The sequence below is a fragment of the Pteropus medius genome, unplaced genomic scaffold, assembly GCF_902729225.1.
Source record: "Pteropus medius unplaced genomic scaffold, Ma_sr-lr_union100, whole genome shotgun sequence".
Classification (NCBI taxonomy): Eukaryota; Metazoa; Chordata; class Mammalia; order Chiroptera; family Pteropodidae; genus Pteropus; species Pteropus medius.
Window position 1 is genome coordinate 2,395,378 of NW_024351732.1, and position 23,256 is coordinate 2,418,633.

The 23,256-nt window shown below is 38.9% G+C and overlaps 1 protein-coding gene across 2 annotated transcripts in view; it reads right to left on the minus strand.

The window, feature by feature from the left end:
- The window catches only part of CA10 (carbonic anhydrase 10), a 434,572-nt gene that overhangs the window by 340,769 nt on the left and 70,547 nt on the right, over positions 1-23,256 (minus strand). For both annotated transcript variants that reach the window (XM_039846400.1, XM_039846399.1), the window contains exon 3: positions 22,886-22,960. In XM_039846400.1, coding sequence (XP_039702334.1) covers positions 22,886-22,960 — 75 coding nt within the window. The remainder of the gene's footprint in view (positions 1-22,885; positions 22,961-23,256) is intronic.

The window sequence follows — 23,256 nt, forward strand, 5'->3', positions numbered from 1 at the left end:
CAAGTGGGAGTACAGAAAGCTTACCAAAGGAAGAGAGGTCACCAGGTACCACTAGACACATCCTCATCAGTAATTTTATCCTCACATGAACATTATGAAGTAGGTAACTGTTACTATTCCCATTTCATAAATGAGCTCACAGAAGCCTGGAGAGGCTGCCAATTTGTTGCTAACATTGCATAGCTAGCAAGTGGCAGCACTGAAATGAGCCTGATTCTGCAATACCATGGGACTGTATGGTGCTTTCATTGAATCAGAATGCACAAGACTAGACCGAATTAAAAATTAAACGAGATGTGAATAGAAACTCGGCGGCCATTAATTGATCTGGCAAAGGGCAACAGTATTGCAAGAGCAGGTAAATTTATAATCAAAAGGATAGATCATAATTAATCATTGTGTGGAGAGAGTTGTGCAGTGAAAACAATCCTGAACAAGGTTTAATAATTTAGATTTTGATCATGACTACACCACTACAGCTGAGTTACCTTGTTCAAGTCACTTATCCACTTTGAGCCTTTGGGTCCTCATAAAGGAAAGAAATCAGATCTGTCCTGCCTGATGACTTACCTCAAAGAGCAAATATGATGACATATTTTTGCAAGCATTCTGAAAACTGAAACAAGCAACACGTACCTAAGGGATCATTAATACCAGCCCCCCACCACCACCGACTTTTTCTCCTGCCCTATACTCTTTGAAACATCTCTCTCACAAAATTTTTGTTTATCCTTTTCTTTTTGTCTTAATCATACTAATGTGATTACAATTAAGCCCATGGTGTTCCTCTGAGCCCTGTATAGAATTAATTTTAAAGAGACGGTCTCTTTCAAGAAACATTCAAAATACTATAGTAGAAATTTTGGCTGGGGGGAGGGTCAGAAGGCCTGTATACCACAAACTATGTGGTCATGTGGAAATAATTTTCCTTTTCTCGACTTACTTTCTTTACCTGTAAAATGAGTTCAATTAAATGATTTCTAAAATAGGTCCCAACTCTTCCATTTTATGATTATTTACTCTTCAGTAATCGATTTGATGTGTGAAACGTGGTTTAATCACCCCCTTCTTTCCAGCTAAATGCCTAAGAATCTGAAGAAATCTTTACTTTCTTGCCCCTGAAATAATTCTGAGAAGAAACATACATATTAGACCCCTTCCTCTGTCTGTAAGGATCCTTACTATGGCATTGAAACTCAGGAGGAACGATTTTCTCCCCTAATTATTAGATTGACTCTACATTCTTCACTGTTGACAGGAATTTTAAAAATACTTCCATTCCTCATAGTCCCTTTGATCAGCTGGCAGATGTTAAAAAATTTCAGGGAAGAAGTGATCATCTTAAACAGTAGGCACTCGCTTTAATTCGAGGAATGAAAGTTACATTGATTTTTTTTAGTCTGAAACTAGCACGAATCTCCAACCAACGCTCAGACAGATGGATGAACCATGGCTTCTTGTGATCACCTCTGCCACCCATACATCAAAGGGGCAGGAAATAAATGTGTTCCAAGTTACCTGTAGTTTCAGACAGACCTAGAAATTAAATCTCTCCACATTTGAAAAAAGTTAATACCCGTTTAAGCTGCATTAATAAAAGTCTAGTTCCTTTGCCATGGGAAACAATTGACCCATTCACTCTATAGTTAAATTAGAGTTTTTATTTCTGACAATCACATGGTAAGTGTAAAAGTAGCACATTAGAGTTTGTCCAAAGAATAATGACTAGTACGGTGAAAGGGTCTGAAAGCCATTCTCTCTATAAAAACCAGAAGATTTTAATCCAGATAAAAAAGACTTAAAGGAGACCCCACAATAGTAGTCGTCAAGTAAGACAGAGCAGATAAATAAGAGGAAGATAAAAAACAGGAAAATTTGGCTGAATGGTACAGAGAAGATTCTAAATAATCAAGCACTCCTATGTTAGAATAAATCTTCCCAGAGGTGGTACTGACTAGACACAGGACATGTGTAAGCAGGGCGTGGATGGCTGGCTTTCCCTTATAGCATTAAGGTTCAACTCCCCCCTCCACCCCCACTCCAACCTCTACCCACCAGTTTTGAGTTATTCTCAAGTGACCTTTAAAACCAATAGCTTAGAAAAACCTACCACCTCTATTAGAGAGAAAGTGTAGCTTTCACTGTTCATTTATAACCATGGGACTCTAAATACAAGTCAGCGTCAGGTACCTGGTCTGCTTACGAGCATTCATTTTTGTTTTGCACTAATGATGTCTTTTTTATTAGAGGTACTTGGGCCCTCAGGTCCTCTTCTGTCATAGCAATTTGCTTCTTGATTTGCCTTTAAAGTCTTCTCTGTGTACTACAGATGTTGAATGTAAATATCAAAATAGTGAATGGATGAAGAAACTTTCATTTCTGGCCATGATGGAATGGCAGGGACCAGATTACCTTCCTGTCTTAAACAATAAGAAAACTGGAATCGATACATTAAAAAATGGGTTTCAGACAACAAACTGTGCAGGACAGTGATCCCCAAAAGAAGGAAGACAAACAATATAAGTCATATGAGCGCCCCAAATCCCCACCTAAAAAACATTTCCAGGGCAAAGGATGGGGGATGAGAGGACCCAAACAGAAACTAGTGGTCTCATGGAGTTGAGGAGACAGATTTCAGAGTCTGGAGTGCCAACATGGCTAGAAATCATGTTGCAGTTTATTGAGAAGTGGGATCTACAGAGATGTGCAGAGGGGTCCCGTGAGTCCTTGGCTGGGAATTAATCTTAAAATGTTTTTTAAGATTTGCCCACAGCCAGGGAAAAACACTGGAAAGAAGCAGTCACAACAATTTCTGAAGTTCACATGGGGCTGGGTGTAGTCTGTATTCCCAACATCCAAAGTGGAAATACAGAGGCATTTGATACACAGAGCATCGGGTAGAATCTACAAAAGAGTAAAATCTTAGTAGTAGAGCTAAATTAGCCATAGAATGAACACCTCTCTGGCAAGGCTTCAAAAGAACCAAACAATTCCAAGTAACTTAACTGCATACTTGAACAAAATCCACCGCTAGAAAGAGAATATAGCAAAATCCAGCCACCAGAAATGTAAAAATTGCAGTATCTGCTATCAATTCAAAATGGCAAGTCATAAAAAGAAGCAGGAAAAGACAACCTATACCTTGGAGAACAGATGCAGAAATATATAAATATAGAATTTGCAGACAAAAACATTAAAGCAACTATTATAATTATTGGCCATATGTTCAAAGGAGTAGAGAAAAACATGAGCATCATGAGAAGAGGAAGCTTCAGTAAATACATAAAGGGATCATCCAGAGATGAGAAATAAAACATCTGAAATGAAAAACATGCTTCATGAGATTAATAGAAGATTAAACACTGTGGAAAAAAAGATCCATAAACTTGAAGAAATAGCATTAGAAACTATGAAACATTAAGCACAGAGGCAAAAAAAAATTTTTAAATTGAACGCAACCTCAAAGACTTGTGAAATATTATCAAGCAGTCTAAAATACATGTAACTAGAATCTCAGAAGGAGTCATGGTGGATGAAGGGTGGTGGTAAAAATTATGAACAAATAACGGCCAATAACTTTTCAAATTTTATGAAGACCTACAAGTCTAAGAAGCTTGATGAACCATGAGCAGTTGAACATAAGGACACCATGATAAGAAGCTTCATAACTATATGATGACAACCAGTGATAAAGAGAAAAATATTAAAAGTGGACAGGGGGGAAAATACATTACAAAGAAACGAAGATAAGGATGACAGTGAACTTATTTAAAACTATGCAAGACAAATGTCAGTGGAGCAATATCAAATACTAAAAGGAAAATGTAAACAAATGGACCTGAAAACTAGAATTTGTTACCCGGTGGAATAGGTTTCATAAGTAAATGTTAAATAAAGTATTTTTCAGAAAAACAAAATATGGAAATAGTCATTGCCAGGAGATCTGCACTAAAAGAAATATCAAAAGAGGGTCTTCGATCAGAGGGAAAATGACAGCAGATGAAAATGTGGACCTACACAAAGGAATAAACATCATCAGGAAAGTTAAATAGGTGAACAAATACGAAAGGTATTTTTTCTCATTTTTAGTCTCTTTAAAAGATAACTGATTGTTTAAAGCAAAAATAACAATACATAACATATGTAGGAATAAAATGTATGACACCAATAGTACAAAGCCAGGAGAAAGGAAATGGATGTATACTGTTGTAAAGTTCTCATATACTATTAAGAGAGTTTCAAAATGCACGAAGTGAAAACTGATAGAACGGAAAGAATACACAAATCCACATTTATAATTGGAGATTTAAACACTCTTTTTTCAATAATTGATATAACAATTAATGACAAAATCAGTTAATATATGGAAATCTTGAATAACACTTTCGACAAATAGAATCAAAATGACGTTTATAAAACATTCTACCAAACAATAGTAGAATACATGTTATTTTCAAGTGCACATGGAACATTTTCCAAGTCGATCATATTCTGACACATAAAACAAGTCATAAAAATTTTAAGAAGTTTGAAAATATACAAGTTGTATTTCTGATCACAACAGAAATGAACTACAAATAGATAGTGGAAATGTACCTGGGAAAATCCCAAAATATTTGGAAATTAAGCAGCATACTTACAAACAACCAATAGGCTAAAAAAAAAAGTCACAGAGAAATAAAAAAATCAGTTGAATTGAATGAAAATTAAGTCACAATATATTGAAATTAGTGGGATGCCACTAAGGTAGACTTAGAGGAAAGTTTGTAACTTTAAATGCTTATATTAATGAAGAATACAAGCGAGGTTTCTAGCTTCCACTTAAAAAAAAAAAAAAAAAAACTAGAAAGAGGAAAGCATATTGAACCTAAAGAGAAGGAAATAATAAATGTTAGAGAAGAAATCGATGAAATGAAAAATTTTAAAAAGAAAAAATAAAGAAAAAAAGAAAATATAAAATAAAAAGAACTGATGAGGATGCAGAAATGCTGGCACTCTCATACACTGAGGGTGGAATGTAAAATGGTACAGCCATTTTAGAAAACAGTTTAGCAACTTCTGGTAAAATAAAATACACTTACCAAATGACTCAGTAATCCTTCTCTTATCAAAATAAATCAAAACATATGTTCACCCATGAACTTGTGCCTAAATGTTCACAGCAGTTTTATTGCAAATAGCCTAAATCAGGAAACAACTCAAATGTCCATCACTAAGTGAATGTGGTATACATACAAATCACTATTCAGCAACATAATGAACTCTGATACAGTCAACACGGATGCACCTTAAAAACATCTTGCTAAAGGTCAGAAATCATGCACAATAAAACTATGTACTTATAGTCTATAGTTCCATTGATATAAAACTCTAGGAAATGTAAAATTACATTGATAGAAAGCAGACCAGTAGTTGCCAGGGACCAAAGGGTAGGACAAATTGATCAATTAATCATAAAGGCCATAAGGAAATTTCTTAGGATGATGAAAATGTTATATATGATTGCAGTGTTAGTTATAGAACTGTATACATTCGTCAAAACTCATGGAATTATACATTTAAAATTCAAAAATGTTACCATAAATGATACTGCAAAATAAACAGATTTAAAAAAAACTGAGATTTTTAACAAGTTCTAAATTTAATACAGGGTCTATTAAAACTCTCAGCACTACCTCCTTTACCCACAATTATTCTTTTTAAAATATCTGTATTTTAATAAACTTTTAACATAAAAGTAATGTCTGCTAATTATTAAAAAATTAGAAAATGCAGAAATGTACCAAAAAAACAACCCTATGACCCAGAGATAAACATTTTTTTATTTTGCTGTTTTTCCTCCAGTGTTTTTCTTACACAGTTATGAGAATACAAAAAAGCGAATCATACTGTATATTTGATTTAGTTTCTTGCTTTTATCACTAAAATCATAAAGTTAAAATTTAATATATGGTGTTTATTTTCCTGGTCAAATACTCCCAAATATCTAGTTCATAAGTATTGCAAAATAACTCTCTAACTTAAAAATAAGTTGCAGTTAAAAAATGTTTTATGGTGAAAAATTATTGCATTAGTAAAACAAAAGCCTGAAAAAGTTTCATTTGCTTTTATTTAAACGAAAATAAATGAGTTTTCAGGATTTGATTCCCATCCATAGGCCGACACTCCGCTCCAATACCAACACACACACACACACAAACACAAAACATGTTTTTAAACATTTTATTTCTCCTGAAGAATTTTGCCTGAATATCAGACTAGTAGAAAAAAATGCCTTGTCCAGAGTACATTCTATCTGCAAAAGGCTTACCTGGGGAATCGGTCACTTAGCGTCCTTGATTTTAGTGTATGCTTGGGAAACAGATGTCATAAATCACTCCATGTTATGAATGCGTTTGGGAAGCAGAATCGTTCCACTGGAAAGTGAGACAAAGGAGCAGTGCCCACAGGTACTAATCAGACAGGAAAAAGCAGCTGAGAGGGAAAAACTGCATCTGTTTATCTAGTACATGAATACTTTTAAGCATCAACCATTAGCCAGGCACAGTGTAGGCATTATTGGGGGTTGGAAAGATACAGATGACTTGCCCTCCAGGAGTTGACAATCTATACAAATTCCTACACTATTTAGAATGCGATGACTATTATGAAGAGTACAAAGAAAGTTTGAGAACGCGGAAGATAATTTGATCAATTCCTGGTGAAAATCAGAGAATCACAAGGGGGAAGTCCCTAATGCTGGGTTATGCGAGATGGGTCAGATCCCAGCAGGCAGGCCCAGGAACCTTTGGGGTGGGGTAGAGTAGGAAGAGATTCTCAATGGGCTGATAGGCATGACCAAGCTGCTGAGCTGAGAATGCGAGGACATATGCAGGGAATAGATACTTACTTCAGGCTGATAGCAGTAGCTACATGCTGGGAATTGTGACTGATGAGCTTGGAGATAGAGGCCAAATTACAGGTGGCTTTGGATCCCGGGGGAGGGGAGTATAGACACTACTATGTAAAGAATATGAGGTCATGAAGGTTTTTGATCTAACAGATAACAGGATGTTCTTGGGCTTCGATTCATCTGGCTACAATGGGGAAAAGCGATTGGAGTAGGGGAGCAGTAAAAACCATTTGGAGTTTATCACAATGTTTTAAAAGTCTGAAATTAGAATGGTAGCAGAAGGGATATAATGAAATGACAGATGTAAGTATTTTGGAGTTAAAAGCTATGAGCTATGAGTTTTGGCAATTGATTCATTTTAAGTGGCAAGAGTTAAAAAGTATCAAGGTTTGGAAGGCCAACAGAGCCTTCCATTCCCACCTCCCATATTTACTTAGAAATGGATCTCCTCAAACCCAGGTGAGACCATGGGATGCTGAGAAGTACTGTGGCAAAATCCTAGGTTATGAATTCTAGAGCCCAACCATCTGGGTTAGAGTCCTGGCTCTGTCATTCATTAGCTATGTGACCTTGAGTTAAACATAAACTTCCATATGCCTTCCATTTATTTATTTGTAAAATCGGGCTAATAATCATAACTACGTCATGGGATAGTTGTGAGGAATAAATGAATTAACATTTGCCAAATGCCTGGAACCATGCCTGGCACAGAGTCAGTGTGGTATAAATGTTAACACAAAACATTTCCAGAATCAGGACACTTGTCTCCATCTTCACTCCTGCCTCTCTGGTTTTAGTCACCGCTGTTTTTCACCTATACTTCTATAATAGTTTTCTAACTGGTGTCTCTAAGTCCCCTTTGCCCTTTTCTAGTCTGTTCTCCCTACAAGAGCTAAAATATCATTAGAAAAGATATTATGTATGCAACTTCTCTGGTTAATACTTTCTAATTATCTAATCTCAATTCCTTACATGAACTATGAGGCTCCTTTTTGCCAGCTTCTCATTATTTTTTCATGTCATTCAGCACCTTAATATCTTTCCTGAATTTCTCTACCTTCCTCCAACATAACAGCCCTTTCTTACCCTACCAACTTCCAATGTCTGTGCTCCATCTTGTTGAAATTTTCCTACCTTGCTGGAATTTGGTCTGCTGGTCAAATTCAACTTACTCTTCAGGGCTCACTTCATATGACATTTGACCAGTAAGGCCTTCCTGCTCTTATTGCCTTCAGGGACTGTATTATTCTTTGTAAACATGTATTTAATTGCATGTTTAATTGGTTGATTTGCCTCCTCCACTAGATTGAAAGCTTTAAGAGGGCAAGACCACATTTGTTTGCTCACCACTATATATCCAGCTCCTTTCCAGTTCCTTGATCAAAATATATTTTTGACACGAAGGAAGGAAGGAAGGAGGAGGAAGGAAGAAGGAAGGAAGGAAGGAAGGAAGGAAGAGGAAGGAAGGAAGGAAGGAAGAAGGACATGGAAGGACGGAAGGACGGAAGGACGGAAGGAAGGAAGGAAGGAAGGAAGGAAGGAAAAAACAAGGAAGGAAAGATAAAAGGAGGAAACAAGCAAGACAGGCATTTAGCAACCCTTATCAATCAATGGTCAATGACTTTGCCTCTCTCAAAAACTAAAATAATGGGGGAGTTGGGGAGAAAGAAGTAGTTAAGTGGGAAAAGAGGACTTACTCAGGTTTTGGTTCATTATCATTCAGGGCACACATATTTACTCTCTCTTCTACCCATGCTCCACAGATACATTTACAGAAAAGATATTAGAAAAGGAATAAATATATAACAACTCTGATAAATATGAACAAGTACCATTTGCAAGGTCAGGAATTTTGAGGAGTTTTCAGAAGATATGAAGCAGATAGGATCAGATATAATAAGAGAATAAATGAATAACTAGGAGAGAGAATAAACTCCCCACAGTAGTAATAACCTTCCTTCTTAATTTTTTGTTTTGAAGGCTCCCTAGAAACAGGCCAAACCTGCAGACAGAAGTATAAGGACCAGGAACAAGTCAAATATATGGTAATGATTAGAGTTGAGTATATGGAAGCACTGAGCTGCTCTTCCTAATCCTCCTTTGCATATTTATGCTAAGGCTGCATCCTGTATATGCTCCCATGCTGAAGCCATGAGAAGGCCCTTCCAATGCAGCAGAGAGCAACAAAATGTGTGTTTGTGTATGTGTGTTTGGGGTGGAGGGGTCCCTCTCAGTATGTGCCTGGGGCCAGAGAGAGAAGCTGACCAAACATAAGGTAACTTCAGAATCACACAGCTGACAGAGATGAAAAATAAAATGGGCAATTCTGCAGAAGAACAAAATGCAACCACACACTCCACTCCCTAAATAAAGTCTTCCTTACTTTGGAGACGGACTCACCAGCTTGCCTTTGTATCTTCTATTCATATACCTTAAAGAAAAGATGGCCCATCATCATACTCCATTTTTAGTCTTCCCATTCAAAGTAGAGACTTATTATAGAAAGCGACATGCATAACTACACATGACACCACACCAGTTTACAATACTACTCGACAACTGAGTCCGTCATTTAAAACATGAGCAGACAGCCAAGGATAACCAGACATGTGAGGGGAATCAACAGCATGAAAGAGGACCAAGGTAAACAAAGAGAGATAACATAGGAGATAAAACTTTTAAAAAATCTAATCGGTATCATTGTAGGGGTTTGGAAAAATCAAATAAGAAAGTAGTCTTATAAAAGATAAATCAAAAAAACAAAAATAGTTTTTAGAAATTGAAATGATCGCCACATTTAAAAAGTAAAAAGTCCCGTACAAAAGAACAGACATTGGTGAAAGCCAAGTAGAAATATGGAAGATAAGTAAAGAAAATCTCCTAGAACTTAATATAAAAAGACAGAGATAGAAATTATTAGATCAAGGAACGGATATGGAAATTGTATATGGAAAGAAAAGAAAGGTTTAGAAGACAGATCTTTAATTTCCAAAAGTTGTCCAGAAGGTAAGAGCAGAAGGAACAGCTGAGAGAAGATAAAGAATATAATAATAAAAAAAAATTCCCTAAAATGAAAAGTGACTTGGATATTAGTTTATTTAGTCAATAAGATTCAGTGAGCTCTTACTTTTTGTCGGGCACTATTCATAGGTCAGTGAACAAAACAGAAAAAAATCTCTGCCCTCTTAGAACCCGCATTCCAGCATGCTGAGCACAAATAATGAAAAAAGGCATATATGTTTTGATACATTCCATGACATCTGTGAACTTCAGGGATAAAGATTATGTCCTAAAAGCTAGTAGGAGCCTGGGCTGGTGAAAGACACTTATTTACAAAGGCATCAAACTTCTCATCTTGGATATCATTCGCAAGTTGACAATAGAGTAATACCTAGAAAAAGCTGAAGGAAGATAATTTTGAAATGAGAGTTCTATTATCAAACGAACTATCATTTAAGTGTAAGGGCAAAATAAAGACCTTTTATTGGACATCTGAGGACCCAGAAAATTAATCACCCATACAACTTTCTGTAAAAAGAAAACAAAAGCTTAAACGAGAAGTTAGAAAATCATAAAGTGAATTCAAGAGTGTACATACCATAATATGTGAACAAGAGCAGAAATAACCTAGGAGTTTTTAAAAAAAGCCAGCGTGATAGCTGAGCAACAAATTTAGAAAGCAGTGTACATTAGACCGGAATGTTAGAGCATTCCAAGAAAAATGACTTCAAGAAAAAGTAGTTGCCATCACACAAAATGTATAATTACAAATCGGGAAGTATAAATATATTGTGATACTGATATATTATAGCATATCATATAATATATAATAATATGATATATGACAAATATTTTCATACTGAGGAGATGACAGTACAGTTTCTTCTGGTTATTAACTTGGGTAATATTTTCCCAAGAAAAATAAATGGAAGAAAGGCGTGGTATCAATATAAAACAATAAAAAATGAGGCATGATTCAGGTAACTGCTACAATGTTAGAAAGAGCATTCAGGGGGGAAAAAGTCAAATCTCCAGGCGTAAGACATACAGCCTGAAATAAAATATAATAGAGTTTATAAATGATATTAGCTCTACCCTGTGAATCTCCAGCACTCAAACGATGGGAAAGCAGAGTCGTTTAAAGGCTTGGAAAATGAGCACATAACTGGGAAGAGCCTGGAACTGGCGGCAGAGATTTTGGAGTTGTTTACATAAAGCAGGTAGATGCAGGGCTGTGAGAAGAGCTGAGAAGGCAAAGGAAGAGGCTTGGAACACCAGCCCTGGTGGTGACACGAGGAAGAGGAGGCACAGAAGACTGCAAAGGGCCCTAATATCTAGAAACTGTTGATCTAGAAATGTGCAGTCTTCCAGAAAGGAAAAGAAAGTATCTGAAAGGAGAATCATTGGTGATCTGATTTCGGGCTGAAAAGAAGCCAATGGTTTGGCACCTGGCAGGAACTGGTGACCCAATTCTGTTCAGTGAGGGGAGAAGACGGCTTGCAGGGCAATTTGGAGTTGGAATGGAAAAATCATCACAGCTGCCATGGGGTCCAGTCATACGGAGGCATGGAGTGGGTTGGGGGGAGACGGGAGGCCCCCTTTCCAGCCCTTATCATCACACTGGGATCCTGCGACCCAGTCTGGGGTGGGAGGAGATGAGGTGGCTCCCTTCTATTGCCATATCTTCAAAGCCAAAGCATCCCATGCTGAATATTTGCTGCATAAAGCTTTTGCTATATAGTCTGTCTTTTTGAGAATGTTATAGAATGTTATATTCAGTAACAAAGTCCACAGGCACCACCCTGTCATCCTTTTGCAGGTATAAGAAGTAGGATTCCTGGTTGGGGGTTATGGTCTTGTTGCCTTTGATTATCTTCCACCTGACAAAAACGTCTAACTTAAGGGCGAAGCATCCTGCTGGGTATTCTGTAAACACCCCATTATCACACAACAACTCAAAGAGCAGTATTTACCCTTACAAGTTACCTCCCAACAGCTCATCAAGCTGCTTTTCAATAAAGGTATATCAGTTGCTTCTGAAGCTAACCAAGGCATGTTTTTCAAACGGGAGGCTTTGCCAGGAGGAGGGAAGAATGGATTTTCAGCTGGCTGAGAAGCCAGGAGATAAGGAGGGCAACTTGTGGATGTTAACCCAGTTAGCTTCACTCAGAGACACTGCGTGTTTCATCTCTAGAAGGCAGCCATGAACCCCGCTTTTGGGTTCCCCACCCCTCTAACGGGTTTTCAGTGATCATAAATTTACTGAACCTCAGGCTGTATACAGTGGCATAACTAGAGTATTTGACTCTGGAGCAGATCATTTTTTAATAACCCCTCTCTAAAAAACAATTATTTTCAGTAATAATCACACCATATTCAATAGCAATTATTTTTTTCTTGTTTTAAAACAAATAACAATTCAAAATTTCAATGATAGAAGCATTATTCAGGTTCAATAAAATGTTTCATGGATGAGCTGAAAACTACACTTACTAAGCCAAAATATTATGCCTTGTAATTCACATTCTGCTTCAGTGTTTTAAATTTTAAGTACAAATAAAAACTCCAAATAGGCACACAGAATGACATAATCGAAGTAACTCAAGTTCTTTTTCTTCGTGTTTACAATCACAGTGCTATCGCTGTTTATTTTAAATTAACTGTTTAAATTCAGGAATATGCAGTACTACAGGGATTCTCCAACAGCGAACTCCACCGACTCTGAACCTTTAAGGAAGTCCTCTGGGAACGAACACACACAGCTGAGTCCCCGTATGTTAGAGGCTAAATGAACATCTGAAGATCTCTGCAATTAACTACTGTGTAGAAGATGGTGCTTATGAAAGGATAAGTAATAAAAACGTGCTCTTTTAAAGATTATACAGCAACCACAGGAATTGTTTAGAGCTTAGAGGGAGGAGTTATTTTATTACTGGCATTGTTAGAATTTCCAGCACGTGGGGATAATAAAAAGCAGATCGAATTTTTGGAGGGTTTTGTTATTGTCATTAAATTCTCTACAAACAACGTGTCCCTTCCTGCCTGCACCCCGAGTGGATCACGGCCAGTGAGGCTCTTTTGATACACCCGTGACTGGATAGGTCCTGAAGCCCCAGATATATTTCCCAAGTGGTTGATTGTCTAGAGCCACCTGTGTCGACTGGACCAGGGACTACTGTGTGTGGCACCAGGAGAGCCATGTATCTCTGAGAAGGTTTGGTGCAAAAGCCCATCCAATAAGAGTGTTCCACATTCAATGGCTGCAACCTGACCCAAACAAACCCTCTTTGTGGTGAAGCACATAGGCAGATGTTATATGTACTTGTGCTCAAGTGGTATCTTTGGGCGCAATGTGCTATCATTATCTTTAAAAGGTTTATAGGGTCTCCTTGGATTAGAAGGAGGTATTAGGAACTCAGAGTAGTGGTACAATTGAGCAGGTCTCTTCCTTGCAACCTTAAATAGCCTAATGAAAAATTATGATAAGAAAAATAGTAACACCTTTGTATGCACACCTAGGTAAGGCGCATCTAGGTTTAATACGTAATTTAATTTTTACAAAAGTATTTCAGACTGTCCTTATTTTACAGATGAGTAAACTGAAGCTCTTAGAAAGTAGATGATTTAGAAACATCATACAGGTGACGCATGATGGGGTGGGACACAAAAGCATGAACTTTTGAGTCCACTGCTTTCTGCACTACACAGCTTTAAAGTATGCTAATAATGGGGAGTGTCAAAAATGAGATGATTAATACGAGTGCTTACTGCTTGACAAGAAGTTTACAATCTGTTATTTAGTAGTAGGCCAGATTCCACTATGTTTAATCCACCAGAAATGCCCTTTTCTATCTTGTCCACCTGGAAAATTCTTACACGTCTTTAAGACCTATCTCAAGAGAAGTTTTTATCTGCAAAACGTCTCTAATCCCAAAGGCAGAGTTAGTTGCCTTCTCCTTTGTCTCCCCATTCCAGTCTCACATCCCTTTCCAGGCTAAATTGTAACCCCTGATTTGCATGTCTGTATCTAAACTTACCTATGACTTCCTGAAGACCAGGAGTATTATTTTATTCTTATTTGGGTCCCCAGTGTCTAGCAGGGTGTCTGACACCTATCAGGCTCAGAATAAATTTTAATCTCTACACATCCCAATTTCTGGGAAATAATATAACTAAGATATTTATAATTGAGGGTGAGTCGGTGTAGCATGACCTTCCTATACTGAGAAGAGTATATCCATTAAGTTCTATTTGCTTTCTCTTAGAGATGAAAGAACAGAAGACTAGCAAGACACACGTCACTATCTCCAAATCCTGGTATTGAGAAGATAATAAAATTATCTTATGAATAAAATCAACATTCTATTTCTTAATACTGCTAAATATATCTCCCCAATCAATCTTATATCACATTAGCAAACTCTCAGAGAATACTGGAGCCGGAATGGATCTTTGAAAACCATGTAGCTCAATATCCTGATTTTATAACTGAGGAAATCAAGACCCTAAGATAATAAGCGACTTGCCTAAGATTTCATGGAGCAGCCAAGCCAGTGAGCACTTTCCAATATTCTTCGTTGCTTCCATGACCCAAAGGAGGAAGAATCTTAATAACAAAAGCAAAATCCAGGGACAGAGGACCGATGTGCTCACCCACTGACATCTTGCTCGAGGAAATTCAACTGATCAACCTAAAGAAAAAGAATCTACACAGTAAGGATTGACACTCTCCAATAACAGAGGGTTATTCCCTTGACCAAACAATATGCCACAGGACTCTGTAAAATGCAAGTTTTATCCTGTAGAGAAGTTAAAATGCTACACTCAAACAAAAAGTTTTCCATACATTTTCGTAGCAAAGAAATTGATGTCATAAAGTGGGACATCAGGAAGAACTTGATTTTAGAATATCTGACCTTCAGAATTATAAGATATTAAACTTGTATTGTTTTCAGCCACCGTTTGTGTTAATTTGTTGTAGCAGCCACGGGAAACTGACACAGTGGCATAATATAGCACTCAACTGGGGTGTATTAAAGGATGCTAGAGGATAGGTAAACTTAGGGGTCGTGGGATCCTCTTCCCTTCAAAGGGAGACCGAATATGGGTTGGGGTGATCATTGGGGTGTAGTGAATTCCTGAGGGGAGAAAGCCTGTTCCCTGAGGTACACTTGACATCAGTATCAGCAGAGCCAGTAGGCCATCAGTGGGATAGGAGGTCAAGAAGGTGGGAGAAAGCAAACAATGAGACTGAGCCTAAGACCACAAGGCGAGGTCGCTAAACACAAGGACATGGGCCTGAGCAGGGAGAGGCATGAGACCTCAGAGTCTGGGGCCAGAGGATAAAAAGGCCAAGAAGATGAGGGCTCGGGGAAATGGTTGCAAGAGCAATTTGGGGTGGCAACTGGATGAGCCCCCGAGGGCTGCTGTCCACAGGAGCCTCCACATACCTTGTCCTGTTCACCTAAGGACACCTGCTTCTTTACTGTCTCTATAATGGAGAACAGCTCTGCTCTCCAACTAGTTGCCCAAACCAGAAACCTGGGAGTCATGTATAAAATTCCGACCTCTCCCTCACCCCTTACATTTTGTTATAAATTTAGGAACATTGGCTGAGAAATCTGAGGTGGGGTCGGGGAAGACAGTGTTTGTTTTCTTCTGAGGATATTCTTCAAGTAAAGGCAACCAAAGCAATATCCATACCCAAAGAATATTATTTTCTCCTGCTTGATTTGAAGACGTTAGGACAGAATAACGTCTACTCCATCTTCAAATGCCACACTGTGATCAATCTGGATCAAGCATTTTAGCAGCCCTTTAAGGTTTTCTCCTATATGAAGGCATGAGGGGCATAGTTTACTATATAAATGAATGAAGGTCACTGTGGTTGGCCATTCCAAGATAGCCTGCAAGAGTCCCACCTCCTGTACACAGACTGTATAATTCCCGCATCTCCAGTATGGGTGGAGCTTGTTTATATGATGGAAACACTCCTGTTATCAGGTTAGATTATAAGTCAAAGACGAAGGGATTTTTGAAGATATGAATAAGGTCCTCCATAGTCGACTATGAGTCGATCGAAAGGGAGACTACTGTGAGTCAGCCTAACTTTTAAAAGTGAATCGGGGCCATCCAGGAAGGGAAGGGAAAGCAGACACTTCCTCATAGGCCCTGAAGAAACAATCAGCCATGTTGTGAACAGCCTGTGGAGAAGAGACAACCTATAGGAGCCTAGGGCCTCATCCTATAACCACAAAGACTTGAATTCTGCCAAGGACCTGCAAGAGCTTGGCCTCAGATCAGAGGCTGGACTGAGAGTATAGATGGATGTGCAGCACTGTGAGAACCCAAGCAGAGGACCCAGCTAAGCCATGCCCAGACTCCCTGACACTGTGAGACAATCAATATGTGTCAATTTAAGCTGTTAAATATGTGGTCTTTTGTGATGAGTGATAGAAAACTGTTTAGTTTTCTAACTAAGGGGCACTATTTGCTACGCGGAGGAATGAAAGAAATGAATGACTCAGGAAGGCCATCCAAGATGGCAAGCACCCTCCCACCACCCAGCCTGCTTTGCTTCCCAGGAGGACTGGAAGAAAAGAGAGCTCATGTTTCTCACCAGTGTCTAAAATGAGCCTTTCTTAAGCAAAGAAAATTAGCCATTTTGAAAAACAGAGGTAATTAGGCATCAGTGCTAAATCACAGGTAATTGCCAATAGGTATAATTCTCCTCATCTTCTAACAATCTTAAGGTTTTAAAACTACCCAACGATGAAGGGGTGGAAATTGCATGTTGGGAGAATTGATTGGCCTGGGTGAACCATTTCTACTTGATTTTGCAGAACACACCAGAAGATGATGCAGGTAGCCAAAGTTTCCTAATCCCATCCTGATCAGAAATGAGGCTACGAGTTCTTCTATTAATCATTTGGACAGTTAAAAACTCAGTTTCATGACCCCTTGGTGCTTGCCAGATCTCCAAGGAAGAGTAAATTCCTTCTAACTATTTATTGTCCTCTCATTATTCCTACGATCTCTACACAGACACTTTAAGGGAGGCTCACACTCAGTGTGATCTGGCTCTTGACCACCTCCACTCTCAAACCACTTTGCCTCTGTCACTCTACACTCCGGCCCTAGTTGATTTTGTTCTGCTTCTTATGCATGTCACGCCCATGCGTGCCTCTGAGCCTTTGCTCAGGCTCACTCCTCTGCCTGGAACACACCTCTAAGTCCACTCTTCACTGGTGCTGTCCAGCCTAATCTTCCAGTCTCAGCTTCTGCAGGAAGGTCTTCCCTGATTTCAAGACAATTCTTGCTGGACTTCTCAAAACTCTTTATAGGATTTACTGCAGTTTGTAGTGATATGCTTATTCTGATGATGAAGATGATGATGATGATGATGATGACAACGATGACGACAACGATGGTGGTGATGATGATGATGATGATGATGATAGTGATGGTGGTGATGATGGTTATGTTGGTGATAATGATGGTGGTGGTGGCGATGACAATGCTAATGATATACACCTTGCTTCAAGGAGTAACAATTCCTCTGTTCTGATCCAAGCTGATTTAGCAAACACTGATGTATGCAAGGTTTGTGCTATGACCTGGAGGATTCGGGGGTGAAAGGAGACAAGGTTCCTGTCCCTAGAAGCCAGACTTTCCCCACAGTCGCCACTGCATCTATCTTTGTCACATCTCCTTCATCTTTCATCCTGAATTCTTCTCTAGTTGCAATCCCTCCCTTGGTGCCCCATTGTCTTTAGGGTAAATCCAAATTCTCAGCTTGGTATGGCCCTCCATGATCGAGCCCTTACTGCCTTCCACAGCCCTAACTCCCCTGAGCTCTTCTTGCTCCAGTAAGTGTCTCTCTTCCCAGCCTCCAGGCCTTTGCCCAACGTGCTCTCCTTTCGGAAACATCACTTCCTCCCCTCTGCTTCTAGCAGAATCACACAAGTTACCCTTGGGGACTCAGTTTAGGCACTGCCTCCACTGGGAAGCCTTCTGTATTCTATTACACTAGGTAGCCCCTAAAACCCTCCACACAATCCGGGAGACACTGTAAAGTGACAGACATTTCCCCATCTTTCTTCCACTATCCTCAGCTTCCTGAGGCCACAGTGGAACCTCCTTTGTTTCTTTACCCACCGTAAACCAAGTCTGGCCATGCTGAAGGCAGGCATCCAGAGAGAGCTTGCTAGACTAGTGAGCTCAAGACCAATCTGGAGTGATTTTCTGAAATTAAAGAAGTTTTTCACCTGCTCTAGGGTGTCATAAAGTTGGAAAAATACATACCCCGAGTATTATGATTTAAAGCTTTACAATGGAAGCAAGCCCCATTCTGATGTCCTAGTCTGAAAAGGGAGAAAGATATACCCCATCCAAACACTGCCATGTGAAGCAGGCGCTGGGGTGAGAGGCTGCTTATTACGTTTAGCGACTCTCTCCCACTAGACTAGAAGATCCAAGAAGTTCAAAGACATCTCTTTTAGGAATCCCAGCTCCTAGCACAGTGCCTCCTCTAAAGAGGATGCCCAATTTCCCTACTGTTTTGGAAAAATGGAATGTGAGTAGACAGTATTTGGCACAAATTTTTCTGAAATGTGTTAAATGTGTATATATATATATTTATGCTAAATTATAAATGTGTTATATACATGTGTGAAAGAGATATATATTTTAAATGGTACTAAACAAACCCCATGATTAACCCAATTTTTTTTTGTTTGGTTTTCACAGTCTTAGTATAGGTGCTTACCATCTGTTGCCTGGATGATAAAAAAGAAAGAAAAAGGAAAAAGAGAACACCTCATGGATCCTTCTGCCTCTGATATCTTCACGGAAATACAGTGTCTTCATTATTGTCTCCATAGCTGGCTTTTTAAAATACACATTTCATTGTCTTTCTCCAGAGCTCAGAAATGTCTTCTAATTCCTCTATTTTTAAAGGGATTGTGTCTAGGCTCTTGGACATGACACAGAAAAGTTGCATGGCCTGGCCGCTGACGACCTTGCTGGCCTTCTCACTCATTAGGCTCTGCTGTGTACCCTGCCCTTCAGACACTCAGAAGCACCCAGCATGCCCACAGTGCACTGTCAACCTTCTACACCAGTGCTATTTACTTCGATATTCCGCGTCTTCTCCTCCACTTGGAGTAATCCTCAACATTGTCGAGATCCAGTTCCAACTTCCTTCCCTTCTGCCTGTACTGAGAAACCTGAATCTAGAAGAATGCATCGGGCTGCAAATGGCAGAAAGCCTGATTCAAAGTGGTTCCAACAATAAGAGGTTTGTTTTCTCACTTAAGAAAAATCAAAGCCAAGATAGTTCCATAGTTAATTCAATGCTCAACTAGACCACAAAAGATATGGGTTCTTTCTAACTTTCTGTTCTGCCATCTTCAATGTGGATTTTGTTCCCAATTTGTATGGCAGACTTTCCCTCACAAGCCATGGATAGAACTGGTAATCATATTTTCATGTCTGTATTAGTTTACTAGTCAGGGTTTTCCAGAGAAACAGAACCTATAGAATGTGTGTGTGTGTATGTGCATGTGCGTGTGCGTGTGTGTGTGTGCAGAAACAGACATTTATTTTAAGGAATTGGTTCATGTGATTGTGAAGACTGACAAATCTGGAATTTGCAGGGTAGGCTGGCACACTGGAGACACAAGGAAGTGTTGATGTAGCAGCTCAAGGCCAAGGCCTCTGGAAGGAAGCACAATTCTCTCTTCTTTGGGAGAGCTCAGTCTTTTTCTCTTAAGGCCTACCAATATTATTGAGGGCCCTCTGCTTCCCTCAAAGTCTACAGATATAAATGTTAATCTCATCTAGAAACTATCTTCACAGAAAATCTAGAATAATGTTTGAGCAAATTTCTGGATACTGTGGACTAGCCATGTTGACATAAAATTAGCCATTATGATGTCTAAATCAATCAGTGTTAAGAAAGAGGCTGAAATCACCATGACTGGTGTAGATATTACCCGAGAGTGGCTTTCTGGGGCTGTGTGGAGGGTGAACATTCACACAAAATTGGGTTCTGCCTGCAAGGTGGACTGTGATTATGAGTGGGGTTGGCTAAAAGTATGGATTTGAACAAGTAAACAACAAAGGCTATTAAATACCAGGCAGGCAGAATCTTCACACTTACGGCCTACCTTACATGTTCTATGAACCCTGTTAGAGCCCTCGCTCTACTGAGTCACGGGTTTATGGCTTACCTTCCTCTTTAGACTGGGGGTTCGCCCTTGAATAAGAACCACGTATCATTACCTCTTTAATAACTGCCCCATGCATTGCGCTCAGCATCAGGTGGCTACTCTATAAATGCTATTGAATTGCTATTGCTACAGAACCGACATATTTCTATCCACCACAAGCTCTGTTTAAGTCACAGATTCACAACTTATGCCAATTGACAATTATTTCTAGATATTCTTGTACAGAACTTAAGGGACAATACAACTTGCCCAAGTAGTCTAGTCATACAAAGTTTTCTCTTTCACACATCCATGACCTGAAAAAAAACCCCAGTGGCAAAGTAAAGAACACTCTTAACCTTATACGTAGTAATGATGAGATAAAGTGTCCATTGTTTGCCCTAAGCACAAGCTCAGATACAGTAGGGCACCTGGAGTCTGTCAGATGTTAGAGTCTCAGGTCTAATTACTTAACTCAAAAATTCTCATGACTCCTGTCTTTTTTTAACAGTGTTGGAGTTCCCAAAAGTTTAGAAAGTGAAATAATCAGATGCTCGACCTTTTTTACCAGGAAGCCAAAGGTCTTCAGAACTGTTAAATCCAGAGGATGATAAAATCGCCTCTTGGTTGGCCAGTGTAGAGACCCACTGAGCTTACAAACTCAAGGAACACTTACTAAGCACCTTCCATGTTCTAGGCATCATGAAAGACTCTCACTTGCATCAATACATTTTCCAAATTTTAGTTGTTTGCCTTTGCTCAAGCAGGAAAATATCAAATATTCAGTTACGGTGTAACTGATAAAAGAATAATGCTTATACCAAGGACAACTGACATGCACTGACTCACATCAGGCACCAGAGGTTACCAATGCACTTCACCTTCCTTGTGTAATTTAATCCTCACAAAACCTCATGAAGCTGATTTGGTCCTTACCTCCATTTCAACAGATGAAGACCCCAGGGGGCTGAGAGTGGATAGGCACCTTGCTGACAGTCCCACAAGTAGGAATATCCATAGAACCCAGACTCGACTCCAAAGCTCTTTGACTTCAGAATCTATGCTTAGAACGCCATACCTACTGCTTCCCATCTAGCAGATTTTATACATATCATCTCATTTAAAACTGGAAAGGAGAGAACGTCCAACTTTTAAATCAACATAGAAGAAAGACAAAACTTCTTTCCTCTGGCTATTAGAAGCAGTAACAAACTCAAAACAGGGCCTGAACACATGTAAACAATATATCGACAGAGGAGAAATCATTAAAAAAAAATATGTGGGGCAGAGAAGCAAAATTCTGCAGTGCTGATCCAGTATTATCCATGAGCATTTTAGTCATGAGGGAGGATATTACCAGTTTAGCAAGACTTATAACCTGGGAAAATGCCCTTTGTTGCTCTAATTTCATAATCACAAAGTACAAGAATACAATTATAAATGTAATTTCCGGGATAGCTTGAATATGAGAAGCGGATCCCTCAGAAAAAAAAATATATACATGCATTCTATCCACTGGAAAGGGACAGTCACAATTGTAAATATAAAATTTCATGTATCTATATATGCCATATGAACGTAACTTCTGTCAATTAAGTTGTTATAAGATTATTAGAAACCTGACAGTTCCTGTTTCTATACCACTGAGCCAAGGAATAAATGTACCACAGTAAATTTATCAAGTTAATAATACCAATTTATGCAGCTATTTGGCAGTCAGTTGGCTTTATCCTGGGTCACCCACTCTCTGTCACTGTGCCTGCTTTTCTCCTATTGGAAAGCTCCTAGAGTATGTATTATTGTTCCACAGCACAAATGAGAAAAGTGAAGCCCAAAGGGGTTTAGTAACTTGCTTAGCTCTGCACAGCTGATGTAATGGGCTCCACCAGACAGCAAGAGAAGATCTCACAACTAAGAATGAAACAGATTATCTGGGGCCACTGCTCTTTCCCTTTGCCACCAATTATGAAGACCTCAACTGACACTTGGGGTCCTCTGTTCTCAGTGTTTGAGTGAGGACCTCACATTGGCTCAACTTGAGAGCTTTATGTCTGACCCTCTCACATCTAAGCAGTTAAAATACTTTGAAATATCTCACCTGCCTCCCCTTCCATCCTTCTCTTTAACATTCTCGCTCTTTCCCTTGCTTCTCTCTCCACTAAAGTCTTAATGCAGCAGAAGGATGAGGACCATGATTAGGATAAGAACTGTGGAAAAAAGCAAGGACTTTCCACCTTGCTTCTAAACTAAAGGCATGGTATGTTTCTGGCTTCAATCTGTCTTCGCTTCTCTCCCTCCATGCTGACATCACTCACTTTGCCTGTTATTTTTAGCTGATGCTTGGCCCAATCTGCTAAGTCCTGACCACAGATGCTACTGAAGTGACATCAGTGACAGCATGCATCCCAGCAAGCCTCATTGCCATGGTCAGCCTTTCCAGACTTCCTGTGTCATTAATGTTAAGAAAGGGTTCTTCCTCACTTAACCAAATTCCAGTAGACAGAGCTTCAACCCTCAATCTTTCATCATCCTCTCCTTGACAGAGCCACCTGTAGGTGGAAGAACCTTGGGATTCAGGCTCAGATGGAAAAATATGGTCTTGGTTAAATTGCCACTCACTTACACTTTCTCTTGATGGAGTATTTTTCTAACACATAAGTCAGATGATATTGCCTTTTGCAATACATTCCATGCCATGTAGCAAATGTAAAATTCTAAAAATAATACCATATTTCATTCCAATTCTTTTCTTAAAAATAAAATGAAAATAGATGTGTTTTACCTGGAACAAAGCTTCCCTGGACCACCTCCTTGTATGCCCACCAGCCTTCATGGATTTTTGGTGAATTCTGTTGAGCTAAAGAAAAACAAGAAAGAAAGACTAAGATAAGAGCAGAGAAGAACAGTGTCCTGTCTAAGCAAGAAGTGTGAATATATATAAAATAATTCTTTCCTACCCAAAAGTCTTACTATAAAATGTAACAGCAAACTCCCTGCTCCTTTTTTCCTAATAGATTATTAACCTGTAAATATGCTGTCATAGAGTTTTATGAAAAGCACTTAGAATATTTCTAACTGAAGAGAAATAGTAATTGTGTATTTAAGCCTACTTGAGTTCTCGTAGTCTCTACCTCTGACTCAACTCTGTCCCTC